General features: G+C 38.0%; 1 protein-coding gene across 1 annotated transcript in view; it reads left to right on the forward strand.

Moving 5' to 3' along the window:
- The window catches only part of LOC103590301 (probable guanine nucleotide exchange factor MCF2L2), an 83,980-nt gene extending 80,243 nt beyond the window's left edge, over positions 1-3,737 (forward strand). The window contains exons 4-5 of the mRNA XM_008572510.1: positions 1,086-1,176; positions 3,394-3,737. Of these exons, the coding sequence (XP_008570732.1) occupies positions 1,086-1,176; positions 3,394-3,732 (430 nt within the window). The 3' untranslated portion in view covers positions 3,733-3,737. The remainder of the gene's footprint in view (positions 1-1,085; positions 1,177-3,393) is intronic.
- The last annotated feature ends 10,754 nt before the right edge of the window (positions 3,738-14,491 follow it).

Below are 14,491 nucleotides of genomic sequence, written 5' to 3' on the forward strand. Positions count from 1 at the left end.
AAAAAAAAAAAAAAAAAAAAAAAAAAAAAAAAAAAAGAAATAATAATTGCTAGTTCTTATTCAGTATTACCTAGTGCCAGGCATTGTTCTGAGCATTTTATACATCTGTACATACCAACATTATAAATGGGTACTATTTTATTATTCCTACTTTACAAATGAAGAGTCTGTGAAACTATAGGGGTTAAGTAATTCTCTCCCTTACCACCCCTCCACCCCCAAACCTATACAATACATAAATGGTAGAATTCAGAGTTCAAATCTACTCAGGTTGGTTCCAGAATTTGTGCTTTTAGCCACTTCACAATTGGTGATAAAATTCTCATTTTCCATAGAACAAAACTGAATTTTAGACAAGTTAGGTGATCTCCCCAGTGTCTCAGTGCTGGTAAGTGGCAGCACTAGGGTTTGAACCAGGCTCTAAGGCCCTTGTCCTTTCCTCTATACCTTACTTCTCCCCAGAGGAGAGAAGAAAAATGTGTTTACTTTTAGGACTTTAGTTTCAAAGGGTTTTGTGAGAATAAGAGGGGAATGAATAGCTTCATTTTGGTCTTAATGAAGATGATATTTTCTCATGCATATGGTCTATTGGCCTTCTTATACCAGGAACTTGAAGGGGGTTGTTTTTCCCATTGACATGTTATTTCTGAACACCTCTAGGACTGACTCCTATGGAAGGATATTGATAGCTGCACTCTGTCTTAGGAGAGGAAGGATGGTGGAGCTCAACATCAAGGACCTTTGCTTATACTGGGACACGTGATGATCAGCTGATATGTGCATCTTCCTTCAGGCATGAGCACAGCTGCTCCTTTGGTGTTTGCGCATTTGCCAGCTAGAAACAGAATCCATGAGAGGTTTAAGAGACAAAGTATTTATTTTGTTCAGTCTGCCAGGCTCAGACTGAAAGAGGAAGTTGGTTCCTTTGCTGGGGAAATCAGACCCAGCTATTCCTTGTGCTGTGCAGGGTGTTTACACAGTGAGCCTGAAGTGGTATGGAGGCTGTAGGGTGCATTCTCCTATGAGAGCTACATAGAACCCATGGTTCTCACCTAATCTCTGACACTGACCACCCTTCTTTGCAGTGCGGAGGCTGCCAGCATTGGATTCATCATTGTTATCGACAGACGAAGGGACAAGTGGAGCTCCGTAAAAGCATCCTTGACACGGATAGCTGTAAATATGTATTTTTGTGCTATTATTATAAAAGTCATTTAAATTGTCTATTTGATTATTCCATATCAAAATCCTAGGGAAAAGACAATCATTTTATGTCAAATTTTGGGAAGGTCTTTGTAGCAGGTGCTGTTGTGTCACGTTCATATCCCCTCTGTCATCTGAAGGTCACCTGCAGACAATCCCTGAGCATGTCAAGGACTTCCTGAGTCTCTCTACCTTATTGACTTCTCTGGTTGCTAAACAGGGACAGGTGGGAAGTTAATGCCCAGGAGTAACCAGCAACCATTGAGTTATGGGAGTTGGTGGGTAAATACCCCAGCTTCCACACCTGACAGTGCAACAGTTCTGAGGTATGTTCCACACAATATCCCAGAGGGTCTCATCCCCTCTTGCCCATAGCAATAGCCCCCTCATTGATACACTGGCTCTCTGTCCATTGTCTTCCACCTCCCCATTCCCTCATTTGTGCTTCCTGGAATCACCTCCCAAACAAACTATTGGTATCCAAATTCTTGTCTGAAGCTTTGCTCTGGGGGCAACCTGATTTAAGACAGTTTTCATTTCACTACTCTAATTATTTTTTCACAAATTAGAATGATAATGCCAAAGCAAGACAAAATGATATTTAAGTAGCTTGGTTGGAGGTGTGATTGCATTTGGTGCAAATTGTACAATCTTGGATGGGTTTCTATTTTGATCCCTGTTTGTTGTCTTTCAGCAGATAGATGTCTGTTTCCTCTGTAGGGACCTGAGACCTGTGAACTCAGCCACACGGTCAGGCAGAGGCACCTCGGGGCCAGCCGCACCAGTATTTTTACCAAGCACAGGCTCCCTGGGGCAGTTGGGACTGGACAAAGAGGATGGGATATGGTGTGGTGGTAATGTGTGTGTAGGAGTTAGGATGGGAGAGCAATATTTAAAGACTCACTCCCACTTACAGGAGCAGTCACAAATACAGACATGCACATACAAGTCCCTGTTAGATAGCTTTAGAGCCTCATCCAGATCCACAAATTGTGTCTCAGCTAATTTATCCTGTCATGACACAACGAAATGCAAGATTCTTCTGTTTATGAGCTTGCATTTCAAAGATGGGGGAAGAAAGCACTCCCTTCCCTTTGTACATGGGTTTTTTTTTTTTAAACAAGCACTTTAAGAAGTTGCTTTGGGGAACCACTGGAAGAATGGAAAGCCATGGGCAGTGGGAGGCTTGGGTTCCTAACTTTGCCACTAAGTAGTTATGTGAATCTGGGTGATCTCATTGCTCAGGACTTCACCTCAAGCTGAGGGCAATACTTTCTGAAAGCAACTTGGCAATAATAAGCATCGAGAACCCTTAAAATACTAATTCTTTGACCCAGTAATTCTTCTAGGAATCTATCCTAAGAAAATGTTCCAAAATGTGGATAAAAGGTGTTCATTTCGGGCCAGCCCAGTGGCGCACTCAGTAGAGTGCAGCACTTGGGAGCACGGCGGCGTTCCCACCGAGGGTTCGGATCCCATATAGAGACCGGTCCGCTCACTGGTTGAGTGCGGTGCGGGCGTGACACCGGTCGCGGTATGGGTGCGACACCAAGGGTTGCGATCCCGTTACCGGTCACGAAAAAAGACAAAAAGGAAAAAAAAAAAAGGTGTTCATTTCTGTGTTATTTATAATAGTAAAAATATTGAAAAGTCAAAATGACTAGCGATAAGGAATTGGTTAGATGAATTGTGCATCTATAAAAAACAATATTTTCAAAGAATTTTTTAATAACAGGAATAAAAGCTTGTGGTATAATATTAAGTGAAAAGGCAGGTTACAAAATATTTCTACAGTTTGAGTTTAAACATTTAAACAGAGAAAACAGCCTATAAGTAAATAAATTGAAATATTAAATATGGCTCTGGTATCATGGATGGTTTGCTCTTTCTAATATGTACTTTTATTAATTTCTCAAATTTTTTACAAAGAGTGTGAATTATTTTTGTAATTAGAACATTTTTTTGCTTGTTTGGCTGGTTTGGTTTTTAAAGAGGGATTTGGTTTATTTGACCTCTAAGGTCCCTTTTAGCTCTGAAATCTTCTGAAATCTATTCTAATTCTTTGGTATCCATCATGCCCACTTTAACTTTTCCTTTAAAGTGATATTGGGCAATAGGAGACCAAAGTAGATCCTGGTAATGGATGTGACATTTTCTCTCTCCCCCTGACACTTTTCATAATCCTTCTAGGTGGCATTTCCAGGAAACTTGCAGCTCATATTCATCCTTCGTCCATCTCGCTTTATCCAGAGGGCATTCACTGACATTGGCATCAAATATTATCGAGGTGAATTTAAAATGAAAGTGCCGGTAAGCATGACCTTTCATCTTGTCTCCATTTGCTTAGGGCATGTGGAGAAGATGGCATGTGAGCTGGGTTTTGAAGAAAGGTGGGTTTCGACAGGTAGAGAGGGAGAGGCAGCATGCTGGGCTGAGGGAACAGCATGTGTAAAGACACAGAGGCAGGAAGTGCACCTTTACGTGAAGTCCACAGGAAGCCTCATTTTTGTCAGGCTACATAAAGTGTAATCTTTTGGAAGAAAAGGTAGAAAACACAGAATAAGTCTTCAAAGTGAGGATACAGGGTCTGGATTTTCTCCAGTAGACAATGGGGATCCAGGGATGTTTTTTCAGGTGGGAAGTCACGTGGTAAATTGCTACTGAAGTTAAATCAATCTGAAGGTGATGTCTAAGACTGTAGAAAGAGATTGAAGGAGGAAGATAAATTGTACAGGTGAAAGAAAATATAGATCTAAAATATGGGGTGACATAAATATAGGAAACCATAGGAAAAAATAAAAACCAATATTGTGATACTCAGAAGAGAAAAACAAATTAAAACTAAAAGATTCAAAATTTTACCTCTCACGTCAAACAGATGTGGGGAAACAGGCACTCTCATACTTTGCTGGTAGGAATGGAGTTGATAATGACCAATATGAAGGACTAATTGTCAGTATTTATAGAAAATTAAAATGTATATGCTCTTTGACCTACCTCTAAAAGTTATTCTACAGATGTTCTCACACAGGTTCACAAAGCTGCATATACAATGGTATTTATTACCAAGTAGTTTGTAAATAGCAAGTTTTGGGAACAACTTAATGCCTGACAACAGGGAGCTGGTTAAATAAATTATGATCTATCCAATCAATGAAATGCCTTGCAGCAATAAAAGTGGTAAGGTATGGAACAGCCACGTTGGAAACAGTTGGTAGTTTCTTAGAAACATACACATACCCTATGCATATCCTATGACCCAACCAGGAGAAATGAAAACATACGTCCATAAAAAGACACGTAAAAGAATGGCCATCAGCTGGTGAATGGATAAAGAAACTGTGGCACATTCATGTAATGAATAACAGTAAGCAATAAAAAGGAGTGAAGTACTGATACATGCTACAGTATGGATATATCTCAAAAATATTCCCTTGAGAGAAAGCAGCTAGACACTAAAGAATATACTTTATGATTCCTTTTATATAAAGCTCAAGAATAGGCAAAACCACTGTGGTGACAGAAAATCAAAACGGTGGTTGTTGTTGGGGATGAGGGGTAGTTGAGACTGATTGGGAGGAGACACAAGGGAACTTCCTGGAGAAATGTTCTATATATCTTGATTGGGTGGTGTTACATGTGTGCATACTTATATCAAAACTAATTGAACTATACCCTTAAAACCTATGCACTTTAGCTCAGTTGAAAAATGAAAAACAAATAAAAATATATAAGATAAATCTATACTGATTTAGAACAGTTTCTAATATATATTTTGGGGGTTTTAAAAAATGTCTTGTTGAAAATAATTTCAAACTCACAGAAAAGTTGAAAGAATAAGAATAGTAAAAAGAACACCACAGGCCCTTTACCCAGATTCACTCACTGACTGTTAACATTTCACCCCCATTTGATTTATTATTTATTGTTATGCTTCTCTCTATATAGTTGAAAGAATAAGAATAGTAAAAAGAACACCACAGGCCCTTTACCCAGATTCACTCACTGTTAACATTTCACCCCCATTTGATTTATTATTTATTGTTATGCTTCTCTCTATACCATTTACATAGTATACAAGTGCTCCTCAATTTATGATGGAGTTGGATCCCTATAAACCCATTGTAAGTTGAAAATATTATAAGTTGAAAATTCATTTAATACACCTGAGCTATCAAACATCATAGCTTAGCCTAGCCTACTTTAAACGTGCTCAGAACACTTACATTAGCCTGCAGGTGGGCAAAGTCATCTAACACAAAGCCTATTTTATAACTAAATGTTCAATATCTCATGTAAGTTATTGAATACTGTAGTGAAAGTGAAAAACAGAATAGTTGTTTGGGTACTTGAAGTACAGTTTCTACTAAATGTGTATCATGATCCCACCATGATAAAGTCAAAAAATCATAAATCGAACCATCACAAGTCGGGGACCGTGAATGTATACACATGCACACGTACATTTATATGAAATGTTAATCTCATAAAAGATAAAGCAGGGCTATGGAAATGTGTCAGATTAAAGGAAACTAAAGATACGTGACAATTAAATGCACTGCCTGATTCTAGCCTGGATCCTGTACATATATTCTGTATTCATATATTCTGTACATATATTCTGTATATGTATAATATGAATTTCATATGTATATATATATCTTTATATGTATAATTAGGATAATGTTTATACATTTTATGTATTTATATGAATATTTAGAATAATGTTTATGTATTTGTATGTGTTGCATATGTATTTTCTTAATTTGTTTATGCTGTTTTAACAAAATACTGTAGACTGGGTAATTTATAAAGAACAGAAATTTATTTCTCACAGTTCTGGAGGTTGGGAAACCCAAGATCACCATCTAAGATATATTTTAGGTGGTGTCTGGTGAGGGGCCCGGTCTCCCCTTCCAAGACGGCCTTGCTGCATCCTCTGGAGGGGACGAATGCTGTGTCCTCACATGGTGGAAGAACAGAAGAGCAAGAGGGCAGACCTACCCCCTCCAGCCAGTTTTTAAGGCCACTAATCCTATTCACAAGGGAGGAGCCCTCATGACCTAACCCTGCCAGAAGCCCCACCTTCTAATACCATCACCTTGGTTATTAGGTTTCAACACATGAATTTTGGAGGGCCACATGCATTCAAACCAGATCATATATTGTAATGTATATGTATATTGATAATGTTTCTGTATTTTTTTTTAAAAGAATGTTTATGTATTTATATGTATTGTATATTCATATGTATTATAATATATATGTATTTATCTGATATACATATGAAGAGATTATGTACATAAAATATGTATTATACATAATATATGTATCTATAGGATATATGTACAGGAGCCAATCTAGGATTGGGTAGTGGATATAATTCTTGTGTTTCTTTAGTCTCCTTTAATCTGAAATATTTTCATGGCCTTTCTTTGTCTTTTATGACATTAACATATTTGAAGAATATAGTCCTTTAAAAACTTATACCTCATTCTGGGCTCATGTGATGGTTTCTCATGATGTGATTTAGGTTATGCATTCCCAGCTGGCATACTACTTAATTGCTGTTGTGTTCATCTCGGGGTATCACCTGGAGGCCCACAATGCTCACTACCCCTAGTTGGTGAGGTGAATTTTGATCCCCTAGTCAAGGTGTTGTCCATTTACTCAAACATATTGTTTCCCTTGCAATTAATAATCAATCTTTGGAGAGGCACTTTAAGATCATGCAAATATCCTGCTCCTCACGATATTCCCCTCTCTCTTTGATATTCATTGATGATTCTTGCCTTAAACAACCTTTATTATATTGGTTGCAAAATAATGATTTTCCAACTCTAGCACTCTCTCAACACTTATATTCAATATTAAATATTTATATTCAAAATGTTACTTATCAGAAGTTGGTGTTCTACTGTAAGCTAGAACTTTCCCATCCCCCCTATTTATTTGTCTATTCCACATTATGGATTCTTATTATTTTGATGGTTTATAATCCATTACTGTTTTTAATTATTTTGGTGCTCAAACTGCCCCAGATTTTGCCATTGGGAGCCCCTTCAATCTGGTTCCTGTGTCCTTGTGACATGGCCCAATAATGTTTATTTTTTTTAGTACTTCCTTACTTTCTGGCCTAATATGATCTAGGCTCATCTCATCCATAACCTGGTCCAAACCTGTTATTAGCCATTTCTCTTAGGAGCCATGGTTCCTTTTGGTGTTGAGTGGTATTAGAGACCAAGATCTGGATGTAAGGTGTTCTATTACTACTTAGATGTCTTTGCTTTTGGGCCCTTTTAGCAGACAGAAGCTGTAAATATATGCACATATACATGTGTGTATATATAATCATATCCACACATGTATACATATGTGTGTGTATGTACACACACACATATGCATGAATATGTATATTCTAGAAGTCACAAGTTCACACTGATACCTTAAATTTCAGTCCATCTATGATATATTTTTAAGTGGGGATAAAAGCAAGGGGAGGACAGTATGTGTAGTGTGATCCCACTTGAATAAAATAGGAGGGATATACATATATGATTGTTTGTGCAAAGATCACCTTGGTGATGATATGCAAGATATATAAGAAACTGGTTACAGTGGTTGCCTCCTGGATGTAGAACTGGAAGCCTGGGGTAAGGGAGTACAGGATTTTTCTACTTATATAGACTCTTATTCTGTTTGAATTTATTACCATCTAAGCATATTACCTGTTCAAAACAAACAAACAAGTTAATTAAAATTGTTCTGAAAGAATATTTAACTCATCTCAGTGAAGACTGGCCATCTTAGACAGGGATTTTTCTCACTTTTTTCCTCTCTCCTTTTCTACTTTTATTTTCTCTGTTTTGGTTCCATTTTATATTAATAATCAAATTTCTGAAAATGCTTTCTCCCTATATTTGGGTGGTTAATAGAACTCAAAATGAATTTCCCATTCTATTTTAAATACTCATTTTAAAATACTTGAGTGTTTGAGGGAAGTGTGAGCCATGAGTTGTCCTGACTTGAGTAGCGAGTGACATTTTGGAAGAGATGAGGACTTACAACAGCCAGTGCCTTGTCATAATCCTCATGAACTTCCATCCCCTGCAGAAATGAAGACTAGTCAGTTGCTTCTTGCCACTCAAAAAGGTTTGGAGTTTGAACTGAGCATTTGACCAAAGGTCGTGCATATCTCCCTGGTTGTGTATAAAATATGCCCCTCCGAGTGATAACATGTACAGAGATACACATGGGATTTACACTCCGCTTCTCATGTGGTATATCTAAATTGAGAAGGGACTGAACATCTACTTTATCTTGATATTATGTCTAGCTACTTCTCTCTGTGGTAGTGTATGTTGATTTCCTACCCATCATACTTTTGATTTTAAACTTAAAATCAATTTTTTAAAAAGCTCCCAGTCAGAGCGCAGCAGCGCTCCCGCCGCGGGTTCGGATCCTATATAGGGATGACCGGTGCGCTCACAGTGCTCACTGGCTGAGCGCGGTGCGGCCAGTCTCAAAAATAAGGGGAAAAAAAAAAAAAAAAAAAAAANGCACTTTAAGATCATGCAAATATCCTGCTCCTCACGATATTCCCCTCTCTCTTTGATATTCGTTGATGATTCTTGCCTTAAACAACCTTTATTATATTGGTTGCAAAATAATGATTTTCCAACTCCAGCACTCTCTCAACACTTATATTCAACATTAAATATTTATATTCAAAATGTTACTTATCAGAAGTTGGTGTTCTACTGTAAGCTAGAACTTTCCCATCCCCCCTATTTATTTGTCTATTCCACATTATGGATTCTTATTATTTTGATGGTTTATAATCCATTACTGTTTTTAATTATTTTGGTGCTCAAACTGCCCCAGATTTTGCCATTGGGAGCCCCTTCAATCTGGTTCCTGTGTCCTTGTGACATGGCCCAATAATGTTTATTTTTTTTAGTACTTCCTTACTTTCTGGCCTAATATGATCTAGGCTCATCTCATCCATAACCTGGTCCAAACCTGTTATTAGCCATTTCTCTTAGGAGCCATGGTTCCTTTTGGTGTTGAGTGGTATTAGAGACCAAGATCTGGATGTAAGGTGTTCTATTACTACTTAGATGTCTTTGCTTTTGGGCCCTTTTAGCAGACAGAAGCTGTAAATATATGCACATATACATGTGTGTATATATAATCATATCCACACATGTATACATATGTGTGTGTATGTACACACACACATATGCATGAATATGTATATTCTAGAAGTCACAAGTTCACACTGATACCTTAAATTTCAGTCCATCTATGATATATTTTTAAGTGGGGATAAAAGCAAGGGGAGGACAGTATGTGTAGTGTGATCCCACTTGAATAAAATAGGAGGGATATACATATATGATTGTTTGTGCAAAGATCACCTTGGTGATGATATGCAAGATATATAAGAAACTGGTTACAGTGGTTGCCTCCTGGATGTAGAACTGGAAGCCTGGGGTAAGGGAGTACAGGATTTTTCTACTTATATAGACTCTTATTCTGTTTGAATTTATTACCATCTAAGCATATTACCTGTTCAAAACAAACAAACAAGTTAATTAAAATTGTTCTGAAAGAATATTTAACTCATCTCAGTGAAGACTGGCCATCTTAGACAGGGATTTTTCTCACTTTTTTCCTCTCTCCTTTTCTACTTTTATTTTCTCTGTTTTGGTTCCATTTTATATTAATAATCAAATTTCTGAAAATGCTTTCTCCCTATATTTGGGTGGTTAATAGAACTCAAAATGAATTTCCCATTCTATTTTAAATACTCATTTTAAAATACTTGAGTGTTTGAGGGAAGTGTGAGCCATGAGTTGTCCTGACTTGAGTAGCGAGTGACATTTTGGAAGAGATGAGGACTTACAACAGCCAGTGCCTTGTCATAATCCTCATGAACTTCCATCCCCTGCAGAAATGAAGACTAGTCAGTTGCTTCTTGCCACTCAAAAAGGTTTGGAGTTTGAACTGAGCATTTGACCAAAGGTCGTGCATATCTCCCTGGTTGTGTATAAAATATGCCCCTCCGAGTGATAACATGTACAGAGATACACATGGGATTTACACTCCGCTTCTCATGTGGTATATCTAAATTGAGAAGGGACTGAACATCTACTTTATCTTGATATTATGTCTAGCTACTTCTCTCTGTGGTAGTGTATGTTGATTTCCTACCCATCATACTTTTGATTTTAAACTTAAAATCAATTTTTTAAAAAGCTCCCAGTCAGAGCGCAGCAGCGCTCCCGCCGCGGGTTCGGATCCTATATAGGGATGACCGGTGCGCTCACAGTGCTCACTGGCTGAGCACGGTGCGGCCAGTCTCAAAAATAAGGGGAAAAAAAAAAAAAAAAAAAAAGCTCCCAGTCACCCAAACCCTGGGCACACTTAGCAGGGCATTCTTTAAAGCAAACATACCCTGTAGGCTACTATTTCACCTAAGAGTGCACTCCTTTGTGGCTCTGATGTTCCATGGAATTCAGAGTCTGAAGTTACCAAGCTTGATGAGATCAAACTTCAAAATACATTTTGCCTTTTAAATGACAGTTCAAGCTGTTAGCTTGTCTTCCTTACTTTGTTGAAAAACACGGTTGTGATATTAGCATTTTACTTTGTAGCTTCCTAGCCTCTCTTATTATAACATCTCCCTGCTCATTTCTAGTTAAATAATAGTTATTATATAAGTATAATAATTATACATTCACAGATTGAGGGGAAAAGAAGTTCATTTTGCATGACTAATTTAAGAATCAGGTGGGCCAAGGATGTAATCGTAGTCAGGTAACTTAGGCTGTCTGTACCTTCATCCACAGAGGTGGGTGCTTTTCTATAGTAAATGGTTTCTGAGCGCCTGTGGCTGGCCAGGCACTTCAGTGTTTCAGAACAGCTGTACTCGTAGCTGCCCCACAAAACTGTTATGTGAAGGTGGTCTTAAGAAATTCCTCAAAGGCTATGAGCATGCAAATCGAGTACTTAAAATGGAGTTTGTGACAGAATACAGGAAATGCTTCTTTTGTAATTAAAAGGTCACATACCTCCTTGAAAGAACAGCTTTCAGCAATTATAGATTAGAACATAAATGTATACAGAAAAGGAAAAAAAGACATCCTTCATCAATAACAAGTGTTCTGAGAATGCACATGTTGGATATGGTGAAGTTGGTGTGGCTACAGGAGGAAACTAGAAACAGGCTTGGAAGGAAAGAGTTTATTATACTCACATTTCCCACAGAGAGGGTCACCTCATGCCACACAGGGCCACAGGGGAAGCACAAGGTTTTGGTCAGGAGGCAGAAGCAAGAGTGAGGAGAAAGTCTAGGCCAGAGCCCTTGTGCTTTCTGCAGAAAAGGCAACACAGGGCAGGGGAACAGTGAAGAATTGGCTAGTTTGAACAATTCCTGCAGGATTAGGGCACAAGGGTGGACTCGGGTTACCTGGTACCTAGCTCCAGGATGCTTTGGGGCAGGGGGAATATTGGCTTGGTGTGTGCGGGTTAGATAAGCAGGGGTTGGGGATTTGTGTTTGAGGTGGCTGTTCTGCATATGAAAGGGGTGCTGTCTCTAAAAGGTGCTAACCCTGGAAGGGGTGGTCTCCCCTAGCCGTGGAGGCCACAAATGCCATAGCATCTAGAGTACAGAAAATAAGAAAATATAGTTTATACAACTGACCCTGTGATGAAAGGATGCCAAATAGAGTCTAAGAAAACACAGAATAACCATTTTAAGGCCAGATTTACATGCTTGGTGTGTCCTATAAGTCTGACGAGCAGAATTATTTTGCTTTTTCCCTTTCCTATATAAAATTTTGAAACTTAAAAAAATATTTTTTTATCCTGTAAATTTTAAAGAGAAAAGAGATTTCATGGTGAAACTGCCTCTGTCTCATTTTTGAAATTTATTTTTTAATTTTCGTGCAGTAAAATTCATTGTTTTTGGTGTGCATGTTTATGAGTTCTGACAAATGCATGGAGTTAGTCCACAGTCATGATAAGGAAGAGTCCCATCACCCCCCAAAACTTCCTCCTGTTGCCCCCCACCCTCAGACCTAGCCCCTGGCAGCCACTGATCTGCTCTGCATCCCTCCAGTCTACCTTTCCCAGAAGGTCATAGAAATGGAATTATATAGTAAGTAGCCTTTGAATCTGACTTCTGTCACTTAGCATAAGACATCTGGGTTTCATCTATGTTGTTGGGTCTGTCAATAGCTCTTTCCTTTCATTGCTGAATACTATTCTATCTACTCTATCAAGGTACTAGTTTATCCATTCGCCAAGGAAGGACATTTGAGTTGTTTCTAGTTTTTAGTGATTAAGAATAAAGCTGCTATAACCATTCACACACTTTCTTGTGAAGTTAAAGATGTTTAACTTTACAAGAAAGTGCCAATCTGTTTTGCAAAGTGGCTCTACCATTTTGCATTCTCATCAGCAATGTATGAGAATTCCAGCTGTTCCATGTGCTTGCCACCTTGCCAAAAACAAGGGTAATTCAAAACAAAATTAGCCCATCGAGAAGGTATGGTGTTGTATCTTTCTGTGGTTGTAATTTGTGGTGTCCTAATTACTAAGGATGTTGAATTTCTTTTCACATGTGAAGGTACTTCAAAAAGTTTGTGGAAAAGTAGAATTAAAAGATAATATGAATATTTCCATGTAATTTTTTTAAGTACCCTTGTGTTTATTTTCCATCCTTATATCTTCTTTGGTGAAGCTTCTGTTCAAATATTTTGCCTATTTTCAATTGGGTTGTTTGTCTTCTTATTGATGAGTTTTGAGAGTTCTTTATACATTCTGTATGTAAGTCATTGTCACATATATGACTACAAATATGTTCTCCAGTTTGTGCATTGTATTTCCATTCTCCTAAAAGTGTCTTTTGTAAAACAAATGCTTTTAATTTGATTGTAGTACAGTTTATCATTTTCGCTTTTATGAGTCATGCTTTTGGTGTCATATCTCAGAATTCTTTGCCTAACCCAAAGATTTTCTCCTAAGATTTTTCTGAGAAAACAGTTTCTCTACTCACACAACACTTCTGACACTTGTTGGGTGGATTTTTTCCACAGCAAGAAATTCTCCAACTCTCTGGACACCAGCCGGGTGTTCTGCAGTTCAATTCAGTTCAATTCGGAGACTGAAGTTAGCATCAGATCCCACAGGTTAAGGGTTCAGTCTCACAAGGCTGCCCCCACTTCACATGCCAATTGCAAGTCTGTGCCTCACATATTTCTGACCTATCAGCTATAAATTGAAGTGTCCGCATATCTCCCATCTTGGGTTCTATGATTTGCTAGAATGACTCACAGTACTCAGGGAAACAGTTGACTTATGTTTACTGGTTTATTATAAAGGATATAACTCAGGAACAGCCACATGGAAGAGATGCATAGAGCAAGGAATGGGGGTGTAAGCGTGGAGCTTCAGTGCCCACTCTGGATGCACCGCCCTCCCAGTGCCTTGGTGTGTTCACCAACCTGGAATGTCCTCAAATCTCTTTGTTCTACAGTTTTTACAGAATTTGATTGCCAGCTTCCCAGAAGATTTCTGTGGTGATGGAATAGACCTGCGTCTTGATTGTACTTATGGTTACATGAAGCAACACATGTGAAAAAATGACATAGAACTATACACACATTATAACATTATCAAATTCCTGGTTTCATTTCTGTACTATAATTATGTAAGATGTACCATTGTAGGGGGAGAGACTGGATGAAAGGTACACAGGCCCTCTCTATACTGTCTTTGCAACTTCCTGTGAATCTCAATTACTTTGAAACAGAAGTTTTAAAAAAATCAATTGACCATATTTGCATGAGTCTATCAAGACTCTCTACTTTGTTCCATTGGTCTATTTGTCTGTCTTTTACCATTACCACACTCTTGATTACTACAGTTTTATAATTCTTTTTTTTTCCAAATATTATTTTATTTTGTCAATATACAATGTGGTTGATTATTGTGGCGCATTACCGAATCCACCCTCCCAACAATGTCCTTTCTGTTCGCTTGTCGTATCAACTTCAAGGAATTGTAATTGTTGTGTCTTCTTCCCTCCCCCCCTCCCCGGTTTTTTGTGTATTTATTTATTTATTTATTTTTAGCTCCCACAAATAAGTGAGAACATGTGAGAACATTTCTCTTTCTGTGCCTGACTTGATTCACTTAATATAATTCTCTCTTGGTCCATCCATGCCATTGCAAATGGCAGTATTTCATTCTTTTTTATAGCAGAGTAGTATTCCATTGT

This window comes from Galeopterus variegatus, unplaced genomic scaffold (genome assembly GCF_000696425.1).
Source record: "Galeopterus variegatus unplaced genomic scaffold, G_variegatus-3.0.2 Scaffold47, whole genome shotgun sequence".
Lineage (NCBI taxonomy): Eukaryota > Metazoa > Chordata > Mammalia > Dermoptera > Cynocephalidae > Galeopterus > Galeopterus variegatus.